At 34.8% G+C, this 24,606-nt stretch overlaps 2 protein-coding genes across 24 annotated transcripts in view; both read left to right on the top strand.

The window, feature by feature from the left end:
- vta1 (vesicle (multivesicular body) trafficking 1) overlaps positions 1–10,669 on the top strand; it is a 40,531-nt gene extending 29,862 nt beyond the window's left edge. The window contains exons 6-9 of one of the 3 annotated variants that reach the window (XR_007187080.1): positions 3,077–3,259; positions 4,172–4,310; positions 4,605–4,682; positions 9,733–9,875. Coding sequence is in view for 2 of the 3 variants with exons in the window: in XM_048207333.1 (XP_048063290.1) it covers positions 3,077–3,259; positions 4,605–4,682; positions 9,733–9,878 (407 nt within the window). In the remaining variant the exon portion in view is untranslated. Of the gene's footprint in view, positions 1–3,076; positions 3,260–4,171; positions 4,311–4,604; positions 4,683–9,732 lie in introns of all 3 variants that reach the window. The other 2 variants (XM_048207334.1, XM_048207333.1) reach the window with 2 other exon arrangements.
- A 2,690-nt stretch (positions 10,670–13,359) lies between these two features.
- Positions 13,360–24,606, top strand: part of adgrg6 (adhesion G protein-coupled receptor G6) — a 49,485-nt gene continuing 38,238 nt past the window's right edge. For 13 of the 21 annotated variants that reach the window (XM_048207335.1, XM_048207337.1, XM_048207338.1 and 10 more), the window contains exons 1-2: positions 13,361–13,654; positions 17,239–17,327. In XM_048207335.1, the coding sequence (XP_048063292.1) occupies positions 13,653–13,654; positions 17,239–17,327 (91 nt within the window). In that variant the 5' untranslated portion in view covers positions 13,361–13,652. Of the gene's footprint in view, positions 13,655–17,238; positions 17,328–24,606 lie in introns of all 21 variants that reach the window. The other 8 variants (XM_048207336.1, XM_048207345.1, XM_048207347.1 and 5 more) reach the window with 2 other exon arrangements.

Genomic DNA, 24,606 nt, shown 5'->3' on the forward strand with positions numbered 1-24,606 from the left:
ACTTTTATAATGCATTATGCATACAAGCTTTAAGTAAAGTCTTAACCAAATTTTTTTTTCCTTTCTTTTTTTTTTTTTTTAAAGTATGGATGAGTGAATATTAATTTTTGTGGTTATCAAAATTATGCCACATCTGCTGCTTGAACTTAACTTGGAATATTCCTTTGAGAACCATACTAGTGGTATTGTCTCCTCGCCGAGTTTGGCTTTCCAACTTACGGGAATATATGCATGGCAAGCGCGCCCCAGGGCATGGGAAAAAGGCTTATTTGAAGGAAAGAAAACTGATCTGTAACAACTTTCTCAATTAGTATACTATTCCTAAGACTCATCTACAGTGTTTACACCAGTAGCTGTTCGTTTCCTGGAGCAGGCTTTGCACCCGTGCCATGACTCCATGGAAAGTAAAGGTCTCTTTACTTTAGCCTGTTGAGAAATTAAGGTCAAACAGAAATGAGCTCCGGTGTCAGGACAAGTACAGCTTGGAAAAAATGAGACGTTTAAAAAGTCAGTGAACAACATGCTCTAGACATGCTGAAATCATTGTCTAAATTTCTCTTTTGTAGTTTTCAGGTGAATCTGTGGATTGCTCTATTTGAATTGGTTTGCATTAAGTAGATTATATAACCAAGTTTGGCCTAAATTGGGACAAATATACTAGGCATGACCATATGTATGCATGTACAGTATGATTATGTATAACATTTTAATTTTATGTAGCATGACTGATTGCAAAACGTGATTTGGAGACACAGCAAATTTAATTATTCCTCATAATGAACCCCTTTTGCCTTGGTAAACGAAATCACCCATAACAGTTCTGATTGCTGCTAGTTTTTATTACAACATCTCCCCTCATTGCAGTATTTCCTCAAATGTTGCATGCATGTTACAAATCTACAAAAGACCTTTCTCTTAAACAATTCCATCTGTTAACAATTTATCCATTCCCTCCCTGTCACTAATTAGCACAGAATACATTTTTCTTTTAAGTGTAATGTAGGTCACATTTTTTGGCCAGCAGCAGTAGAGTTTGGTCGAGCACACCCTTTAAAAAGTTTCATAATTCAGCTATCAGCACAGATCAATAATAAATAAAGAGACCTATTGGCAGAGAGAGCTCCTCTTAAGCCTCACGTTGACTTTTACAAATCCATAGTGTGCTAAAGCCAGTGTTGGTTCCCACTCCATCACCTTCCTACTTGCAGTGTAAACAAAGGCCTTTCAGAGTTTGAAGTGATTTCATTACTGAGAACTTTAATAGAGTTTTAAAATAAGTTTAATGGATCAGTCTTTTTGGGTAGTGAAAGATAGGTTCTATGTTATGGATTGGCGTTTAAGTGCTCAAGTAGCTTTCCAAAACCAGTCACATCGATTAAAGTCCAGCAACGACTACTCACAAAATAAATCCGCTTATTTACTGTATCATTTTTGTCATTGGTTGTGGTCTTTCTTTTTCTTTTTAAGTAGCCTTTCCTTTCCATGCAGATTTGTTAGACCGCAGTTGACCTTTAGTCCAGGTCCATGGGGCTCAACAATCTTTTTAGAGAAGATCAGGCTTGGTTGAATTATATGTGGATTACTCACATAGACAAAATGTACATTCATTTTCTATGTGCTGTGCAGTTTATGTTATACATGGTATTTATTTCCCCCATTGCTCTTAGGGAAAGCATGATATATATTCAGGTGTTCAGAATACTCTCCAGAGCCACAGCTTGTTTATGCATAGCTCAGCTCTTCATCCAGCCCCTCTGTGTGGATTATTGCTCTTAAGAGCAGAAGGGATGGCTTTTTTGTGGTGCTATCATTCTGTAATCACAACCTCTCTTTTCACCATAGCAGTACAAAGCTATCTTGAGTATAGACTTTCACGGTCATAGTCTGCCAGCTTATGGCCTCCTTCACAATTCCTCTTCTGCCTGCAGCATCGCTCAGAGAACAAAACTCTTCTCCAGGATTGACCATGAATCCCCCTGATCTGTGTGTCTGATCAAGGCCCACTGCACAGAAACCATATGAAGGCCATATTTTCATAAGAGCATAATGTTTATTTGACTTGCCCCACCCTTATTATTTCACAGAATATTATGAAAATAAACCCCTTGACACATGTCTGGTGAAGGGAAAGTCATCAAAAAAAAAAACATGTTTAAATCAACCAAATTTGGACATGTGTTTTTCATATGCTTCATTTGCTTGTTCCTAGTGATGAAATGTTATATTGAAGTTTTACCTTGTTATTAAATGTTGCTGATGCAGGCAAATATATATCGTGCTAACCTCTAAACTGCGTTTTACTGTTATATAATATTTTTGTGAAATTGAATCTGCCCAGGGGCTTTAGAAACATTATGAATGTGGGATTGATGTTAAATTTCAAATGGAAGAACGCTGCCACAGTTTATTGAAATTTTTTGCATTTTTTCTTGTTCTATTTATTTATATTCATCACTCATTTTGGGGTGTCTTAGGGTTCAGCTCGCAGTTGATTGAAATTTATTCTGTGTCATGACTGCTCTCATCAACTTCCAGGGTTTTGAGGGGGAAAAAGTGTCAAATTCAAATCAGATCACATTAAAAGTTCACTTGTATAATAGATTAGGCTGATAAAATTCCACATGTCTGAATTTCAAATTTTTAAGTAGTGTTTGTTTCACTGTGCTGCCAAATATTTCCTTAGTTACAGGAAATTGTCTTGGTTCTTTCAGATTGAAGCCACTTCATCAAAGGCTTGACTGGCAATGAGACTCATTTGTTCCACGATTTGTATTCGTGATAAAATTATGCACGAAAATGCTGTGAACACAGGAATCTTTTCAGCACTGAATAGGATAATGTGAGAAAACAGAAAAGCCTGATTAGTACTGGCAGCAGACTGTTCGGAGCTCCATTAGTTGTGGAAAAATGACTCTAGGAAGGAAAACTTCATTCGTTTTATCAGTACAATGTTTTTTATATAATATAATATATATATAAGTCAAACTTTCTGGGCACTTTCACAACAAGCTTAATGTTGACAGATCGCAGTGCTGTTTGCATGAACGTATTCGCTTGTTTTTTCTGTTTACTTTAGATGATGAATTTGGCGCTGAGGGTGGTGGTCCTTCACAAGCACCTTACGATCCACCCCAATCCCAGCCTTCTTTCCACGGCCATCCATCAAACCAACCCCCAGCATCCAATTTCAGTAATATTCAGATACCTCCTGGGTCACACGCCCCAGCCAATACACCTGCAGATATTCCCCATCCAGAAGGTAAGCAAACTGAGCTTTAGTGGAATTAGTACTTTACAACTATCTGACAAGCTTCCAATATACACTACTGTTCAAAAGTTTGTTGTTGTTTTTTTTTGAAGAAATTAATACTTTTATTCACAATAGATGCATTAAATTGATTTCTTAAAAAAATCTGTTTCAATTGAATGTTGTTGTTTTGAACTTTCTATTCATCAAAAATCTTGGAAAAAAAAATGGTTGCCACAACAAATATTAAGCAGCACATCTGTTTTCAACAGTTATAATAAGAAGAAATGTTTCTTGAGCACCAAATCAACATATAAGAATTATTTCTGAAGGATCATGTGACTGAAGACTGGAGTAATAATGCTGAAAATCCAGCTGTGTTATCACAGGAATAAATTGCAGTCATTAAAATAGAAAAGTTATTTTAAATTGTAATAATATTTCACAATATGACTGAGTGCAAGAGAATTCTTCTAAAAAAAAAACAAATAAAACATCAAATCATATCCACCTCAAACTTTTCAACAGTAGTGTATGTGTACTTTTTGTAGGAATGTTTTTATTTTAAGGGCTGTAACTTGTTTATGGATAGCCATGTATTTGATAACTAACTTTAAAATACAGTAGTCAACATTTGAAGTGGATCAGAAAAGTTCATCAAGGATGTCCTAAGAAAAAGGTTTTAGTACAATGTTGAAATGTTTTGATCCACTTCAAATGTTGACTAGTGTATTTGTGTTGACTAGAGTATTTGCTCAATTTGTGAGAGCAAAGCAGCAGAAGATGACAGAATGTATCACTGTAACACTGATTGTCATTCAGTAACAACTCTAATCCCTTGACTCAAATATACAGGTTTGGGACAGAGATGTAGTGTGTTTGCTTTTATATTTCTCATTCAGGTTTCCTGTTTTCCTTTTAAAGAGCAAAAAGGCAGGCTGAGGGTCCTCATGAGGGGCATGTTTCCCCTGGTAACTGCTGTCCTGTGTGATTAGTACCTCAGCTTCCAGACACGGAAATGACTAATCTGCAACATGGCACCCCAGAAGTGCAGCCACTTAATGTGATCATGCATAGCATGTACTCATTACCTTGCTTGTGTGTTTGACTTCATGTCAGCCCTCAGACTTTTTAGATGAAACGGAATTGAATTTTGATTCAAATAAAATTTAGCTTTTGTTCTTTTTTTTCCTAGGAAAGATTATGCTCAGCCATAGCTCTTAGCTTTAAGTCAATTAGAGTGGTGGACTAGTTAATTTGTCCATTCCAGTTTTTCAACATCCTATCAGCCATGATTGCAAATGCAAAAGTGCATTTGTTTATGATCTAATGGACTTTTTCCCTTCTTTCGGAACAGCACAGCCCGTCAAACCAGTGCCTGTTCCACGAGCTATGCCGGTGGTTGATCCTTCACTTCTAAACAAGACCCAGGAAGGTAAGCTCTTTGTGTGAAGAAGACGACGACTCTTTACTGAAAATCCAATCTCACTGAACTCAGCAAATAATCGTGACAGAAAGGATAGAACCTCATTTCACCGAAATGATGGATCTCATTTTCTGCTCATAATGCCAGAGGAAAAATCAGACATTGCATTGGCTTTTCTAAATAAATTAAGGCTTTATGGAAAGCAGATTCACGGTTTTGGCTTTCCATGGTGGGTGGGAACGGCCACAGACGAAGCTCAAAATGACTTTCCCTCACTACCATCCACTGTGTCATTGGAATGCACCTATAATAAGAGTTAATGCTGATTGTGTCCAAAGCTAGTGTTGGTATTCAGTCTGTCAATTAAATAATTTGGCTAATGAGTGAGGTCATTTCATATACAATGACTGGCCTTTATTGTTGCAATTGCCAGAAATAGAGCCGATTGAGAGATTTGCAGTGCAAGACACAATTTGTCCAGTTACAAATTTGAGACAACAAAAGCTGCTTTTCTAGCCCAACCAGTCATGTATACATTGACCAAAAGAGTATCATTTGATATTGTTTTGGCTAATTTAAGCATGTCTGCTATCAAAACCGGTTCACAGACAGGGACAAACAAGGAAGACAACACATAAATATTAGTCATCATTAACAGCCTCAATATGAAAAGTTTGCAGTGTCATACCGCAAAATTGCATTTCTCGTCCTCTCTCAACCGTCAAGGTCTTTCCGTGACAACAGATCGACCATGTCTGATTGGTTTGAAGGGAAAGTCTGTGCCTCATAAGACACTAATTGGGGATTTAAATAATGGCTCTGAAGGTGAGGTGATTTTGGGTAGGAGCCGTCCTCCAAGAGTTGGAGATCATCCTTGAAACCAGGGATTAGAAACTTTTCAAGAAACAAAAACAAATTATTTTTTTCTTTTCTTTTTTATTGCAGAATGAGAAAAATCAGGGGGGATTTAGTATTATTTAATACTAAATCAGTTTAATAATTAGTACTTATTAATATTTTGAACTAAATGTTTATATTTTAGGTTTTATCTGAGCATGGAACCACCGAGCCATTTCTCTTTTTTTCTCCATTTTTTTTATTTTATTTTTTATTTTAAAGGTGCCCTAGAATCAAAAATTGAATTTACCTTGGCATAGTTGAATAACAAGAGTTCAGTACATGGAAAAGACATACATTGAGTTTCAAACTCCATTGCTTCCTCCTTGTTGTGTAAATCTCATTTGTTTAAAAGACCTCTGAAAAACAGGCGAATCTCAACATAACACCGACTGTTGCGTAACAGTCGGGATCATTAATATGTACGCCCCCAATATTTGCATATGCCAGCCCATGTTCACGGCATTAGACAAGGGCAGCCAGTATTAACTTCTGGATCTGTGCACAGCTGAATCATCAGACTAGGTAAGCAATCAAGAACAACAACGAAAAATGGCAGATGGAGCAATAATAACTGACATGATCCATGATTACATGTTATTTTTAGTGATATTTGTAAATTGTCAAGAGCCGTCGCTATTTTCATTTTTAAACACTTGCAGTCTGTATAATGCATAAACACATCTTCATTCTTTATAAATCTCTCCATGTTAGCTTTAGCCATGGAGCACTATCAAACTCATTCAGAATCAAATGTAAACATCCAAATAAATACTGTACTCACATGATTCGAAGCATGCATGCAGCATGCATGACGAACATTTTGTAAAGATCCATTTGAGGGTTATATTAGCTGTGTGAACTTTGTTTATGCATTGTTTTATAGTAGAGAGCTCGGGGGGGGCAGGGAGCACGAGATTTAAAGGGGGCGCAGCCTGAATCGGTGCATAGTTAATGATGCCCCAAAATAGGCAGTTAAAAAAATTAATTTAAAAAAATCTATGGGGTATATTGAACTGAAACTTCACAGACTTATATTACATCTTTTGAAAGAACGTTCTAGGGCACCTTTAATTTTAGTCAACGTTTTAGTAATTGTGCTTTTGTCATTTTTCTTTATTAGTTGTTTTTATACATCTCTTTAGCTTTAATTTATTTTTGTATAGTTTTAGTCATTTTAATACTTGATTTGATACATAGTTTTAATATTTGATGACAGAATTTGTCAGTGTTATCACTATGTAGCTAATGTGAACTAATTTAGGACATCCAAGCCAACGTCACATTCTATGCTATGACTAGATGGCGCTACACTTGTTGGAAACATGTAACTTTGATTGCTCATTTTAATCCAGTTTCACTGACACTTTTTCATGTCCCCTTTAAACTTATTTAATTCAGTTAGTTGCCAAGGCAACATTTTTTTCATCTAATGTTTATATTTTATTTCAGTTTTATTTTAAATACTATTTTTTTTTTATTATTTTAAATCTGATTTGGTTGTAAACATTGGTTAGGTCAATAAGATAACTAACATAGGATGGTATGTAACTATATGTGTTAGAGTGTCATGTCTTTTTCCTTAATGCTCTATGATTTAAGTGTCTAATTTTTTATCATTCTGACTGGAACCTGTTTCTGTCTTGTTTTTATAAATCAATTAAAAGACTTAACTTAATGAATTTAATCCCTTTTCTCAACCCACGCTAATCCAATCCCTATTTCTCAGAGTACTTAATAGTGATCAATACTTGCAGGGCAGTGATTAAGAAGACTGCAAACAAGTTGATACACCGACATGCCCTCGAGACAACCGCTCTACCTGCACCAACAATAGCAAACCTATTACCAATTACAACAAATCCCAAGGTGGATCATGTCACTACAGTGTAACTGGGCAATGCGTTTTAGTTAACAAACAAATCCTTACGGAACAGGACCTGTACTTACCAGATAGTCTTCAAACCTGCTGCAGTAACCTTCTAAGGAAGTCCTCAAATGTTCATTCTAATTCCATCTTTGGTTATGCATTCTGCATTCTTTTCAATTGAGTAGCATACAAGTAGATTCATATTTGTAAATGTATGACATAAGGATGAACAAATGTGCGTCCCATAGAAACCTCTGTTCCACATTTCCCCCCTCTAGAGCCAAAATAAAAGTCGACCAAGGTCTTAACATTACCAATATAGTAACCTGTTGAAATGTTCTTGAAATCGAGCATCTCAGTTGAGACAGCTCTGTGGTTATAATCTTCCCAGTCTGTGTGTATACTTTAGTAATCGAGGTGCAAGCAATGCTTTCGAATGAGACAAAAATGTATTATGGTTAAATATTAATACTGGAGAGGAGACAGGATCTAGAGATCTTTTTTAGGTTCCCAGAAATGCTCTACCTAAAACTGTTTTGAAAGCTCACATGTGCTTTGGTGGTCGTCTCTGTCCAGTTCATTATTTGGTTCCCACATTATGGATTCAGCTCAAACTGTCACTCACAGTGTCATTGTGAGAGCCAGCATAGTTTACATTGTGGTAAAGGCATTCGTGTACCATGACTATATAATATTTCAAATGCCCACTGGCAAATGCCTGAAGTTAAGTATTCATAAACTAGCCCAACCTCAACTCACCCTATAATTTAATGTGCTGTTGGGCACTGGAGAGACATACATGTGTGAAATGGGTGCATTGCAGAATTTTTCCTTGGGAATCATTCAGATTATAGCAGAGAAACTATCTGGTAATGTCTGTATTTGTCTCATATTAAATGTATATCGTTTGTATATTCACTATTATTTAATAAATAGCTTACTACTACAGATTTGCACAAAAATTCTAATGTTTTCTTATGCTCACAAAGGCTGCATTTATTTGATAAAAAAAACAAAAAAACAATAAAAACAGTAGTAAAGTGAAATATTACATTTTAATATAACTGTTTTCTATTTTAACATGTAATTTATTCCTGTGATGGCAAAAAAATACTCTAGTCATCAGTGTCACATGATCCTTCAGAAATCATTTTAATATGCTCATTTGGTGCTCAAGAACATTTTTTATTGCTATGTTGTTGGGCTGCTCGATTATGGCAAAAATCACAGTCACGATATTTTGGTCAATATTGAAGTCACTATTATTTAGCACAATTATTGGTGGGTAAATGATCAAAGTCTTATTTCATGATATGAGTAATTTAAAATGTCAGTAAATTTCACAATTATCAATACAAAAACTAATACTATGTTAATTAATGTAAGTAAAAAGTCCTCAAAACAGTTTCAGAACAAAGAAACTAATTACAAACATAGCTAAAAAAAAAAATACAACAGAACAAAAATACAAATGAAATAAACAGTGCTTTAGGTTTTTCAGGAAGTGTACTAACAGTGGTATTCAGATTCAGAAGTAATAGCCTACAACAGAAATTGAATAAAGTAATCAAATGTAAAATATCAGTGCTGTATATATTTAAATATAGACTAATCCTTATTAAAACGGCAAAAGTTATTCATTCAAGAACAGTAAGTGATTTTTATCTTTTGTCTGACTGCTTGCAGGTTTATTAGGTTGCTGTCACTTTAAGAGCTGCACGGATCCAATATACTGTTACACACACGTTTACATTTACTTAAGACATAACCGACTGTGTTTACGAGGACACTACCAAAACTGCATTTTGGCATTTTTGTGTGTAGGCTATTTGACCACTGAGGTGTGAATCTGAAGCCCACAGTATACTTTGCTTATGCACGTTTGGCTCCGTCTAGGCTCATTGTCTCTTACACGGCATAATTTGCTTTTAATGACACTTTAATATCAAACACGTCCCACAGTTTAGTAACAGTAGACTGCATTTTACAACACTACGTTTGGCTTAGGGACGAACAAAAGTGCACCGCTGCACAATAATCGTTTTTATGTTGATTATCCTGATTTCGTAACCGCTGGAAGCCAAAATCGAATTCGAAATATCAATTACGATTAATCGCACAGCCCTACTATGTTGAAAACAATTGTGCTGCTTAATATTTTTGTGGAAACTGAAGAACTACAATTATTTGAAATATAAATATTTTGTAAAATTATAAATGTATTTACTGTCACTTGATAAATTGAATGCATCCTTAGTGAATAAAACTAATAATTTCTTTCGCTCTTTACAGGAGATTTGCGGCTCACACCAGAAGACTTTACTCGGGCTCAGAAGTACTGTAAATATGCAGGCAGTGCACTGCAATATGAGGATGTGGGCACTGCCGTCCAGAATCTGCAGAAGGCCCTGAAGCTCCTAACCACTGGCAAAGAATGAAACCATTGTGCTGTCCCCCTTAAAACCACTTTATCAGAGATCTGGCCCAGACGAACTGAAAAAGGGCCATTTCCCCAGCCCCATCTGTATCAAAAAGAGACTCTCCACAGGACACCCCCACATCACTCAATACAACATCTGTTTCACTCATATTGGATGTCAATAGCTTTTCATTACTAGACTCATAGACACAAAGATGCGACACTAAAAAAAAAAAAATCAGGTGCATGTGAAAAATCCTTTCAAATTCTGAGGAGTTAATACATATTCATGGTTTGGAGTTTCTGGCTTCACAACAATTTGGTTAGATATGCATGGACATGACAGCATGTCTCAAGATATCTATTAAATAAGAACTCTCATCTTTACCTCAGGCTCGCTGAAACATGAGCATTAGAGTCACTTTGCCCTTAAAGAGATAGTTCAGTCAAAAATGAAAATTCAGTCATTTACTCACCCTCAAGTTGCTCCAAACCTGTATCTTCTGAACACAAATAAAGATATTTTGAAGAATGTCGGAATTCAGTGGCTACCGTCAACTGTTTTGTTACCGACATTCTTCAAAATATCTTCTTTTGTGTTCAACAGAAGAAAGAAACTCATACAGGTTCGGAACAACTTGAGGGTGAGTAAATGATGACTGAATTTTCATTTTGGCTGAACTATCCCTTCCGTTCGCTTCTATATATATGCTTAAGGTGGAAGGATTCTGCAGTTAGTTTACTTAACAGTTTTCTGCCATTAGTAAAGCGTTCTTATGATCAACAATAAATCTTTTTTTTTGACTCTTATTTGACTGGTTTTTTTTGCAGTGCATGTTTTGCTTTGTATAATAATCCTCATGAAAAATGAGCATCTCACAAATCATAAGTATTGCTTTTTGCTGCTGCGGTATTAAATGTAGTCCTTATATGCTGCTTAATTCATGTAAACAGTAAGCACTGCACACATCCAATTAGAAAATGAATGAGGATTATAATAGTGTTAACTGGCCTCTGTACAGACAGCCTTAAATCAGTCAATTAAAAAGCCAAAGCAATTGGACCCATTTGCACAGTTTGACTAAATTAAATTAGAAAGACTGTCATTTTCTCCTTCACTGTCATTAATGCTTTGTTCATATTCGAATTATTCCAGATGCCAGTTATAGAAAGAATCTGTCACAGTAAGTATTCCAGCAGATTAAAATGTGGGTGTGATATTACATTTCAAAGGCACTGAAGGTGATGCACACTGAGTTTACTTGCGTTATGATGAGATATTTTTTATTATTATTATTATTATTATTATTATTATTAGGCAAAACCCATTCAGCCGTATGCATGAATGAACTTGGTCAGTTCAGTGTGCATATTCAGGAAGCAATTAATTACAATAGATAGTTCCTGTTGTTTTCTGCCCAACTTGCGATTCTTGCGGTTGAATTAGCAGTGTCACTGTTTTCCTCTCTCTCCACTATTTAGCCTGAAGTGTAATAGAAAGGGCATTGCACTTATCTGGAAGTAGAATGAGCTATCACTGCATGCATCTGCATTTGCCTGAATCCTTTCCTGCCTCATTGCGGATGCAAATGTACATCACCTGGGATTTTCCATCCTACCTGTCTTACTCCTTTGTACTCTGGTTTAATTGGCTCAAGTGAATTTACAAAGTAATGTATTGCTTCTGATAAAATCCATCCAGGACTGCATATCCATTTGACACTACAGAGGGTTAAACCATAATGCGTCTGGCAATACCATTTTGTCTTTTAACCTTAAATTCTCAGTGACTGCATTCATCAGATTTCGTGACTTTGTAATCTCTCTTTAGTGTTTAAAGTGTGTTTAAGGGTATTGACATTGACGCGCACAGATAAAGTTTATTACTTGATCGCTATCGGTACTGTGGGAATCGACAAACCTGTTCATCATCTTCTTTTTTTTTTCTTTTTTTTTTCAGCGTTATCATTAAAAAAAAAAATCACTTGGTTTTGCATTGGCCATTGAGGAGAATAAATGAGTAATTTGTGAACAGCAAAGCATTTGGAAGGAACATACACATTTAATTTCTGGCTCTTTAGTTGTTTTACATTCAAAATCTTCAGCCAAGTTTCTGTGTTATGGTGATAAAACGTCATTGTGGCTGTAAATCTCAGTGCTAAACAAAACATATAAATGTAGCTAGCCTATAATAAATGTCCAAGTTATTGTGTATGGGTTCTCACACCCGTAATAGATCAAAACCTAACAGTCCCCTACAGAGACACACTATCTGATTCAAAGAAATCATCCAAATAAACTGACAAAATGTGTAGTATTATCATTCATACATTAGCTCATAGGCTTGTATTAAGCAGGAATTTGTTACAACTGCATGAAATTTATGTAGAGCATGATATTTGACCTGAATGCTAAAATGTAAGTATCTGAGGTACATGCAAATACAGTTATCCGACTTGTAGGAACTATCTAACTGGAACATCTTCTCTGACGTTGAAAACAAAGTAGATGGCATGGGTGACTGAGGACAAAATCATTTTTACAGTCGTTTTATAAGGTCTCTAACAAATTAATTAGATAGTCATTTGTTTATGGAAATATAATTACGAAATTAGTTAGTGTATTAAGCACACACACACACACACACACACAAAAAAAAATGTTTTAATGCGTTTACTTTTTATTACTGCATATATTTATTTGCAGATATAAATAATTATACATAACTTGAATATAATGGTGTAATTGTATATAATGTAACATTTCTTACATAATTTAAGTTTGGTTAAAATCAAAAATAAAGAATATTAAATATACAAAAGTAGGCCTATATATATATATATATATATATATATATATATATATATATATATATATATATATATATATATATATATATATATATATATATATATATATATATATATATATATATATATATATATATATGTATATATAATGTGTGTGTGTGTATATATATATATATATATGTATATATATATGTATGTATATATATATATGTGTGTGTGTATGTGTATATATATATAATGTGTGTATATATATATATGTATATGTGTATATATATATATATATATATATATGTATATATATATATATATATATATATATATATATATATGTATATATATATATGTGTGTGTGTGTGTATATATATGTATCTATATATGTATGTGTATATATATATATATATATATATATATATATATATATACACACACACATACACACACTAAAGAACATAAATACAAAATTTATAGAAAATATTCTATATTTTCTATGTATTTTTATGTGTTCTTTTCACATACACATGTATAAATATAAGTGAAATATAATTATGTGTTACATTTAATTAGACATTGTTATTTGCCGCTATTATCGTATTTAATCCCAGATACAATGCTTAACAAACACTAATGCAAAGTATTCATGTTTTCTTTCTTTATTTATTATTTTGGGGGTCTCCTCGGGATTTCTCTCACTGAAGGGTGGGGCTCTTTTGAGAACTGCCTCCAGCGGTTGGACAAGCACAGTTTTGTCTAGTAAACTCTTGTTAACGCTTTACCCAGCATCTGTCTGCTCGGAGAACAGGTTCATCTATCAAAAATAGATATTGCACTTGGTTTAAGAATATCTCCGATGATGATATGTTTCTGCTAAGCATTGGCGTGGCGCGTGAAAGTTGATGGTGGGCTGCCTCTCAAAGTTCTCTGAAGTTGTTCAAACAGGAGAAGAGATATAATGGTTCTTCAACGAGACGAGCTTCAATGAAATAATGTAAGTAACTTTTTAACTTCCCATGTTTCTTTGTGAAAAGGGATATACGGACTATATCTAAAATAAATACATATTTTGGTTTTCACTGTCTAACTTTCGCTGGAAATAAAGGTCTCTGATTAGTTTTTGTGATAATAGAACTTGAGCAAAAGAGATTGACATGTTCAAAATGTCGTCTAAAATTAATCGTAATAATAATTTAGAAACTGTGAGACTGCTGCGTGTTTTATTTATATATTTTTTTGGACACGTTGATCAACTCATAAATGGAAAGCTCACATAATCTCCTTTGTTTGTGTAATTGGTGTATTGTGCATATTATTGTTGCATTTTACTTACTGCTTTTACTTAGAACAGTGAAATATCCACGGCCCAAAAGAATGGGTGTCGCATTACAATGTTGGTGGGCAGATGAATTGCTTATTGGACTTTTAGATGACCGCAAATAAAACTGTAAACAACTGAATAGTATTTAAAATGTCTACGTCTAAATTATAGCTTCCACTCATAGTCTGCGTCTCTCAACTATAGTAAGCTGCCTGCCTACACATACAGCGTTTTTGGGCATCATAGACATTGGATGCCCGACTGTCTGCTTGATTTGAAGGCACAACCAATGAAGTAGGTTCATGTGGAATTTCTTATGTCATTAGATGAGATGAGCTCATGTCAGAGAAAAATGAGAGGATGATGAATATTTCATTTACCTGTAGTGCTGACAGCTGTGGCGTTTCTGAAGTTAGTGAGGTAATTCAAATCTGTTGAAAGTTTTGATGACTTTAAGTTACTTCTAAAGGTTTAATTTTGCAATTCATTAGGAGTTGTTATTAATTCATACATATATATATATATATATATACACACACATACATACATACATTTAATAAAGCTTTGATAAAGCACTGTTTAATAAAGCACTGTTTCTGGTTTTCCAACTCATTTTTGCCATGATGAATCAAGTTCTTTATGCTGTTTGCAGGGTCCCCTGAGTCGCTGACCCCATTCATGTGTATTTACATATGCGCTCTGAGCATTATTCATATGTTCTATAATGTCATGTATTACATGAATTCTTTATAATGGTCTAAATATTCTGATCACTATGACGACAAATGCTCCAACACAGATGGTCTGAGACTGTTTATTTAGGGCTGAAAAAATATGTAGTAATTCTGATTCGTAACAATGATTTATTTCAGGGTGTTGACTGACTTGCATTCCTCTTAGATAAGATTCCCTTCTCATTTAAAGGGATCGTGTCCCTTTTAATGATATTATTCCACCATTGTGGCCTACTAAAGAATGCAAATGATGGCATGTTATGGTTGTTTAATAAAATATGAATTCGGGTCCCTATCCATTGTTCTCTTGACTGATTCTGCCTTCGCTAAATTGCACTGTGGGCTGCAAATAGAGATCTCCATTATCTTTCGACAATGGTTGTTGAAATGAAACAAGATCTCAGGACCTCACACAGGATCTTGTAACTTCACACACTTCCAAGTCTTGGCAACAAAAGCTTACAGACTTAGGTGTTATTAACCATAGTATCAAATGAAGCATTGCGATAATCTCATTATAACACACTCGGTCTCAGATTTTCCATCCATTTGTTATAATGAAGACATTTATCACCTTAATCCTAATGCCGACGAACGATGGCCAATTAAACAAATAATGTCTTCATCAGAATAACTTATGAGGTCTCTAGTGGTCATCATCTCCCGCTGGAATCTTCTTTTTCCATGAACTTCGGATAATGGCTCATTAGAACTCGCCTTCTTGGAAGCAGATTTCAGACCAGGGGTTGTTTATTGATGTCCAATTTAAAAATTTGAATGTGTTTTGTAGTGAAAAGTAACAGATGTGTGCAGCTGATTCATCTGAGGTTGATTTTATGGATTGGTGTGGCATTCTTTGTAACTTTACTCTTAAACCAAAGTTTCTAGTTAGAACCAGGAAAGGTTTTACAGCTTGATGCAGGAGAACTGTTTTAAGAACTTTATATTCTTTAGTTCTTTAGAAAACCATGTTCTGATGCTTCAGAACTCAGAAACCAATATTCTGAGGTATATTTCATAGATAAAACATCAAAATATATATATATTTTTATTTTTCAAAACCACTGCCAACGTAAGAACCCTTTAAAACAAAACATGTTCTAGATAAAAGAGGGTTCTTTTCTGAATCAATATTCCAAAGAACCTTTATTTTTAAGACTTGTTCATCAACTTCTCTTTCCAGTAAAGCCCTAAACATTGGATTGCTGTTTTGGCAGCTATCAATCTGAGATAAAAGTTCTCAGAAGCACCATTTTAAAGTTGAAGACTGATGCTGATAGTTTCACTACAGTAGCTTCTGCTAGAACAGTCTTTTTGTATGAAGGAATGAGAGCAGGGACACCTGGGCATTAATCCATAAAGTCCATTATTGTGGAGCTCAAGCACCAACATAGTGATCCATTCTGAACAGGTTTTAGAGTGCAGTCGTTGCTTTTAATGTGATGTGTATAGTAGTTCGTATATGTCCGTATCCTTACCTCTCTTTGAACATGGAATTACATTGGAGTTTATGTACTGTAGGGTTAAAAATCATTTGACAATTCAGTCACCCTCATGTTCTTCCAAACCGGTATGACTTTATTTCTTCTTGACTTTATCACTTTGTGCAACACAAAAAAAAATATTTTGAAAAATGTCAAAGAAAGTCACAAAGTGGAGCTCAATGAGTGTTTCAATTTGTGTTCCACACAGTTGTGAGTAAATGATGACAATTGACTTTTTTGGGTGAACTATCCATTTAAGTTCCAAAAACTGCTCTAAGAACGAGAGTAGTTTTAAGCATTGGCGTATTCTTACTTTTAGATTTCTGTTTTTCAATGTAGGGCCTGTACTTCTGTTTATTTTAGCAGCTATGATATTGTTTTTTTGTTTGTTTTTTTACATGCATGAACTATGCTTCAGAGCAACAGTCCACTTCAATAGATAACACACTGAATATAAATGGCTCTCTTATGTTTTTTTCAGTCTCTACTTTCCTGTCATTTCAAGCTATGCGTTGTAAATAGTGGTGTACCTCTTTGAAAACCTCACCGTCCGTGATCTTTTTCAGCAAACTTATTATGGCTGACGTGGGAGAGTGATTAGTCATTATGTAACGGGGCAGTTTTTGCACGGCTGCGGTCACTGTTCTGACAAGAAAAAAATGGTTTCCATGCCACAAATACATAATTTAAACCTTCAAAGTTCTCCCAAATTATAGACGCATGAATAAAGATATTGTGCTCCTGTGTGAGAGAGAAAGTGAGAAAAGCTTATGCATGAAGTTTATGCCAAGTGTTTTGAGTCAGTGACTAAGAAAACCAGAAAGCAACAGCAGTCCGTGGGGCTATTTGCAATTTTTGTGCAAATAAAATCGAATGCGTTGCGTCAAAAGTTGATCCCGGCCTCAACTGCAATCCATTTAATGAAACCTCTAATGCAATTGTGGTTTTTGTGTATTTACACTATACTAAAATTACATATAAGTAATAAATTAAATTGTGGTTGTGTTTCAAAATTTAATTTGCTAAATCTGATTGGCAGGATTTCGTTCATCAGCGGTCGGTGGTGGAGATGGAAGTTCCAGAATGCTCTCACAGTTTTCCTGCTGCAGATCTTCTTTTTGACTACAGGTAAAGGAGCTCTACAGCTATAAATGTAAAATGTTATAATGCAAATAGTGTGTTATCTGGAAATGTAATCCATATTTATATTTTGAACCGATTTTATATGTATATTGTACATCATGCTAATCAACATTGCTTCCATCTTCCATTAATTCACCTTTTTTCCCTCACTTTAATGCTTTATTTCATATTTTCAATTGCTTTCTGGCTTATTTCAGTAATTCTATTTTCATTTTATATATGTACATGTTTTAAACTTTCTCTCAGCTTCCTTACATTTGGACACCTTTCTTGCTCTTTACCTTTATCACGCTTTTTGAAAATCACCTTTAACATGCTTTTATTGTCTTTGTCCTTGCATTCTGTAGGCTAGAAATCACAACTGTTATCCATGAAAAAAAAATCTCATAATGCCACAATCAGTTTAGTGTTGGACAAAGATCCTCCATATAATCCTAAATCTATAAATAAAAGATGAGATCTGATTGGCAGCTCTGTCAGTGGTCTCTCAGTGTGCATTGGATGGTTAAACTTCTGTTTGAAGGCCAGCCATTACACACAACATTTGTAGTTGTTTTTGTGAAGCTGACATAATCTCTGTTACGACAGTTTCCCCTGAGATGGAGTTATTATTCGGACGTGTTATTAATGATTTCAGCACCAAAGAAAACATGGATTTGCTCTTAACTGGCAGCTCGAATCCTTAATCGGTCTGCTGTTGCTGAATTTAAGTTCCTTGTGAGCTGCATATGAAAAGCATGTGTCTTTTTAATATTGGTCGCATACCGCAGCTCGCCTGATTTGTTCGAACTGTTATATTGGTCCAAGTAGGAACGTTTACGGTCGTTGGATGCCTGTCAGAAATGGTTTTGGGCAAAGATCAGATTTAATGCTGGGAAATTTCTAAAGAGCTTTAGGAGTTTAAAAAACAGACAAATGAGAGCTAATACTCTTTCGAAACAATGAAATTCAATTAATTTGAGCCACGGCATAAACAAATGTTGTTTCGAAGAAGGCCAATAGCAATTTCGAACATCATTTGAGGACGGTACGCCTCTCGTAGGCATTTTAGGCCTCATTTAAATCACGCCTAAATCAAATGTTGCTCAAACTTGGAAAATTCTTGATGAAATAACTTGTTGATTAGATCTGATTTGTCTCGTTCTGTAAACAGTGGTCACAGACTCTAGAATCCAGACAGGGACTCTTTACTGTCCTAGTAGTGCAAGAGCTTGTCATTAAAACCAGATGTGATTATGGCCCGTGGAGGGAACAACCCCGTTGTGCATAAGTTCACAATATGCTTTTGTTGTTTGTTTTCGTACCGAAGCCGCAAATGTACACACAACATGTCACGTGTTTGTTCTAGGATACCCTTAGTTTTCTGCCATGCTTCATAAGCCAAGGAGTGTTTATAGAGTTTAATCCCACTGGATCTTTGTAGAACAGCTGCTCCGTGTTGATCAAGAGCAGCGCATTTAAATGAAGGACTCAATTAAGGAATAGTTCCCCCAAAAACTAAAATGATCTTAAGCACTCCCTGTCATGTCATTCCAAACCTATATTGCTTTTTTCTTCCTTCCATAAAAAACAAAATGAGATGCTGGGCAGAATTATTTTATTTTATTTTATTTTATTTTATTTTATTTTATTTTATTTTATTTTATTTTATTTTATTTTATTTTATTTTATTTTATTTTATTTTATTTTATTTTATTTTATTTTATTTTATTATTTTTCCCTGTCATGGATAGGAATACAACTTGTACATGTCTTTTATGATACTTTTAGGATGCTTGTTTTTGTCCTTTAAGTACTTTTTAAATCTTTTTTTTATTATTATTATTTAAATAGCTTGGACATTCTGCCTTGCATCTAATTTTTCTTTTTCATGAAAGAAAGAAAGAAAATAATACAGGCATCTAGGATGACAAAGAGGTGAGTAAATGATGATAGGATTTTCATTTTTTGGGTGAGGTGTTAATTGACTCTTGGCAGATAAATGCGGCACACCTGAGGTACAAAGACAGCAGGTAAACTGCCAGGAGAGTGAGAGAAATGAGACACTTCAGGATTAAAGCTTTCCCAAAATGTGATGCTGCTGAAAGCGCTATTTTTAATCTCCCGGGTCTTTTTTAGCCAGAGATCCGTGTATCTGACATTTCATCTTTTGGCATCTTTCCTAAGCGGCCTTCTTCTAAAAGGACGTTTTGAGATCAAAGCTCTTCTATTCTCTTGTGTAATCAGGCATTCTTTCATTGACCTTCACTTCATCAGCAGTCACTTCACAACACTGCTCAAATCCCATCATATCAGCAGTTTGTTTGTTTGTTTGTTTAGTTAGTTAGTTTTGCCTTGTCATGAATAAGCTTACAACTGTATTTCCAAAGTGTCGATGATGAAAAATACCAAGATTTAGGACATAAATAGCCTACACTTTGCTGTTGTAACATATTATTACTTTCCTTAAGTGTTGTTATTATTTATTTCTCTGCAAGTATTTATTTCTGGGTATCGCTATAGTGCAAGAAAATAATTACATGAAACGTGTGCTTTTTCCAATTTGACAAAGTAATTTTGTGCTACTTTTATAACATTTTAAAGTCACCATGAAACAGAAGTTGTGACCAACTTCAATATTGTGAAAATTAGAAAAATATAGAGAGTGTGGGTTGTTTTTTCCTGCTGGGAATTGATTGGATCTAGAAAAGTGGGAGTTTTTTGTTTGTTTGTTTGTTTTGTGAATCAACTTGCATGGATGAATTGCCACCACAAGACTAGTAATGTGCACTAACAAAGTAAATGGGGTCACTTTTAAATTTCATGGTGACTTTAAAGTGTTTGAGAAAAAATAATGTAAATAAATTGCATTGTGACATCACAAGTTAAATTAATAAATTTGAATATATGTGTGATACAAGGCCATAAAAATGTCTAGAACCAATTTTTTTTATAAAGCATAAAGGAATAGAACAGTGAAGAAAATTCTAGGTCTAATTCTAGTTGGGAAATAGTCATTTTGAACTAATTGCAAATAAAATTTGCATTAATTTGCATTAAAATATGTACACATGTACTTTTATTTGTATGCCTAATATGTCAAAAATGTAAAAAAAAATTGCCTCGTCAGACAGAATTACATGAATCACGTAAATGCATATTTTCAATTCAAAATGGCCATATTTGAGGAAAAAAGTCGAGTTGTTTGCATCACTGGATGTTATTGTCGTTTAACATTTCTATCGTAAAACAGTTGACGTATAAAATGTTTCGCTATTTACATCTTACCTCACTCTCTTTCAACGTTAAACTGACATTTTGTGTTGGAATGCACGCTCTGCTTCTGGGAACGGTAAACCCCGCCTACTTTGACTTGATTGGCCATCTCAATCATTTTGACATTGACTAGCGCTGTTAGACGGATGTAACTTTTAAACCATTTTATCATCCTAACAACTTAGAGCACTGCCGATTGGAGTGCAAGAATTTGAAATATTGACAATTTTACAGTTAAATTTTACATTACGAGTTACATTATAAGTTCCATTCATTTCATTGAAATGTTTAGAAAAAAAATCTATAATAAATACCTAGTGAAAGCTGTTACCAGCTATTCGTTTTTACACTGTAAAAAATGACAGTGATTTTAACAGTAAAAGACTGTAAAAATGCTGCGGTGAAAAACTGTCAATTGGTTTACAGAAAGTTTCCGTACTATATACGGTGAATAACTGTAATAGATCTAACGGTACATTTAATGTAATTTTACGGTAAAATACCGTTAAATTCACAGTTTTTGGAAGTGAAAAATAACAATTCATTGTAAAATTTACAGTGAAAAAACGTAAATTGACATTCCCACAATTCCCTGCGTGACACTTCACATTTGATATATTTTCATTGAAATAACTCTGTTTGTTCTTAGTTTTTCTCATTTTTTTCTAATCAGTTACGTACATTAGGGTTTTATGTTACATCTAATGTTGTTAAATGAATGTTTATTGCATTTTTTAAATTTCATGCATGTTACCATGATGGTGTTTAGTGCGTGTGTGAATGACACTGTGTGCACCTTCTATATGTTAGTGTTGTCCTTCTCAGCTTGTGGAAAATCTGCTTGTGATGAACTTTGATTCATCATGTGACTCTTATCACCACTGTGTTTGGTGACTGTCAGTGTATTATAAAGGTACAAAACAGATATTAGTACTTCATTAGGTTGGTAAATTAACATTATATCAGTTAATGAAATACGTTATTTTACCGTAAATTTAACAGATTTTTTTTTACGTTGCTACTGTATTTTTTACGGTTCTGGCAACCACAGCTGCCGGTTTTTTACTGTAAATTTTACTGGGATTTTTTTTACAGTGTAAGACACATTTTACATATGAAAGAGACCTGTTTTGTAGAATGACTGGCTCACTAGTAAGTAAATGACATTTGAGTGCAGTGATCCATGTCTTGTTTTGTACAGTTTGAGCGAATAAGATCATTTAATAAGGCAGGTGACGTGTTTGGTCCCTCTGACGCAGTGTTGAGATGAACCCGTCCTGGGTAGGAACCAGGATCTGAGCAGCACACCATGCTTTGTCAGGTTAGATCTGTGGTTTCTGTAGCACAGTTGGTCGGGCCTCTTTTTACTGTGGCCCACTCCGACAGCTTTGCACACATCTATAAAACAGCAGGATATTCCAGTAGCGTGATTCCGTCCAATAGTGATTTCAGCCTCTTTCTGCAAAACACTCACAGGCCACTTGTCAAATGCTGATCCCATTCCTTGCTTGTTCAAACCCCAGGCATGATGGCGGAAAGAATGATCCTTTTTCCCTCACCTCTTTCCTTGTTTTTGCTGGACAACCATTATGAATTTTCCACCGTTTTCTGTCCCAGGTGTGTTGATGGGGTCTTGTTTGTGGCGGGTTTTGTAGTGACCCATTTCTGACTGGTTTGACATTTTGATTTGTGTGGTGTATTTGATCCCCCAGAAGGGACCAGAAGAATGCAAATGTGTAGAAACCTTAGCTTACACTTCAATAAAATGGGTCTGCTATACATTTACGAAGTGTTGTTTGCATGTACAATGTCTGCTGGCTTTTCACGAGAAACAAAATAAAAAATGAGGTAGTTATAAAATGTATTTAAATCTATTTAGTTTAATTGTTTTATGCTTTACAACTAGCAGCAATACAGCCAAAGATCATTTTGCCTTGGAGCCCTAACACATAATGTGTTTTACTTTATTTAATTCAGAGTCACTCTCCAAAATTCGTTTTTATTACATATTTTCCCTTTTCTTGACTAGTTTCATTTAAATTTGACTTGAATGCTGGCACAGAGCTATGGGAAGCAAGCACTAGTCTTTTCTAGTATTTTTTTTGTCATTAAGAAGTTATCCTTTAATTTTATTCAATCAGAAAACTCGACCCGAGGCACATATAACACTTTTGCAAGAATTGTTTGTCCAATTTAGTTGTGTATATCAGGAATTTGTATCCTGAGTTCAGTCATGTTTAACTTTCTGCAGCATAGTCTGTTGAGCGTTTTAGTTTGGGCTCAACTTAAAGTCATAAGAATACTTAAAGGGATAGTTCACTCCAAAAATGAAAATTTGATGTTTATCTGCTTACCAGCACATCCAAGATGTAGATGACTTTGTTTCTTCAGTAGAACACAAATGATGATTTTTAACTCAAACCATTGCCGTCTGTCAGTCTTATAATGTGGGTCAATGGGAACTTCTTTTATAAGAGTAAATAAAACATGCACAGACAAATCCAAATTAAACCCTGCGGCTCGTGACGACACATTGACGATCAGACCTCACTAACAGAGTGCTGAACGCAGTTCCTCTAAAACACCACTATGTCCAACTGCGTTCAGCACTCTGTTAGTGAGGTCTGATCGTGCTCTGACATCGGCAGTGATGTCTCACGCATATACTTCAATGAGTGCGAGACATCACTGCCGTTGTCAGAGCGCGATCAGACCTAACTAACCGAGTGCTGAACGCAGTTGGACATAGTGGTGTTTTAGAGGTAAAAAAAAATGATATAAATACTGTTCAGTTTCTCGCACAAACTGATCGTTTCGTGTCTTAGGACATCAATGTGTCATCATGAGCCACAGGGTTTAATTTGGATTTGTCTGTTCATGTTTTATTTACTCTTATAAAAGAAGTTCCCATTGACCCACATTAACAGACGGCAACGGTTGCAGTTAAAAATCATCATTTGTGTTCTACTGAAGAAAAAAAGTCACCTACATCTTGGATGCGCTGGGGGTAAGCAGATAAACATCAAATTTTCATTTTTGGATGAACTATCCCTTTAAGATGGTTTAAAATAAGCTTTAAAATAAGCTAAAATAACAACAACTGCTTTGCTTCCTTTGAAGAACCAGGCTTCCCAATGTCTTGAAAAACCTGGATCTGAGGCAGAAAAGTCATGTAAATTCTTCTAATTCCATGGGCATTTTAATATATTTTATGAATATACATTTTCTAGTTTTTAGAAATTGTGAGTAAAAATATTTTTAAAAACCCTTATCCTTAATTCGTATCCAGTAAATCACAAACAACTGAAAGTGCCATGACATTTATGCCAAAAATTGTATACCAAATTTTGTTAGAGAGTAAACAAATTTCATATTTTGCAAAAGTAGTTGATAATGGGCATCTTTTGATTCTGTGAATGCTTTGAGTCAGTCTGACCACTTCTGACAGAATCAGAAAGGAGAAAATTGTGTGGTTTTGGCATCTTGACAGTTTGGTTTGAATTGTAAGTGGTCAGTCTATCCTCTGTATCAACTGTCCACTCTGCTGAACACAAGGCATGTAATGACTCGGGTCTCTGAAGAGAGCTCATTCTGTGGTTTAGTTTGTATCTTCTTAAACAGAAGATCATTTCCCTTTCTTGGGGGGGATGTCCTTTATTCTTCTATTAGAAAGCAATTCTCAGGATTAAAGTACTTTATTGTTCCCCACCTGGAATCTATATAAACCATCAAATCCCAAATTTCCAGTTTCTCCAGAGGTTTGATTACTATACCTGTGAGTTTAAAGCCAACTACTATGGATACTCTTTTTTTTTTATGTCCTGTGTTTGGATGATTTTCTTTATGCGAAGAGTTGTACAAAATTCAATTGGTTGTTCTCAACAGTATCATTACTGGAAGGGAAAATTAGTTTTTTCAGCAGAGAGGAAAAATCTTGTAAAATATTAACTTGGAGAACACATTGTAAACCATTTTAAATTAGATTGTTTTGGTTAACCCTCAGTAATGT

This window comes from Megalobrama amblycephala, linkage group LG11 (genome assembly GCF_018812025.1).
Source record: "Megalobrama amblycephala isolate DHTTF-2021 linkage group LG11, ASM1881202v1, whole genome shotgun sequence".
NCBI classification, from domain to species: domain Eukaryota; kingdom Metazoa; phylum Chordata; class Actinopteri; order Cypriniformes; family Xenocyprididae; genus Megalobrama; species Megalobrama amblycephala.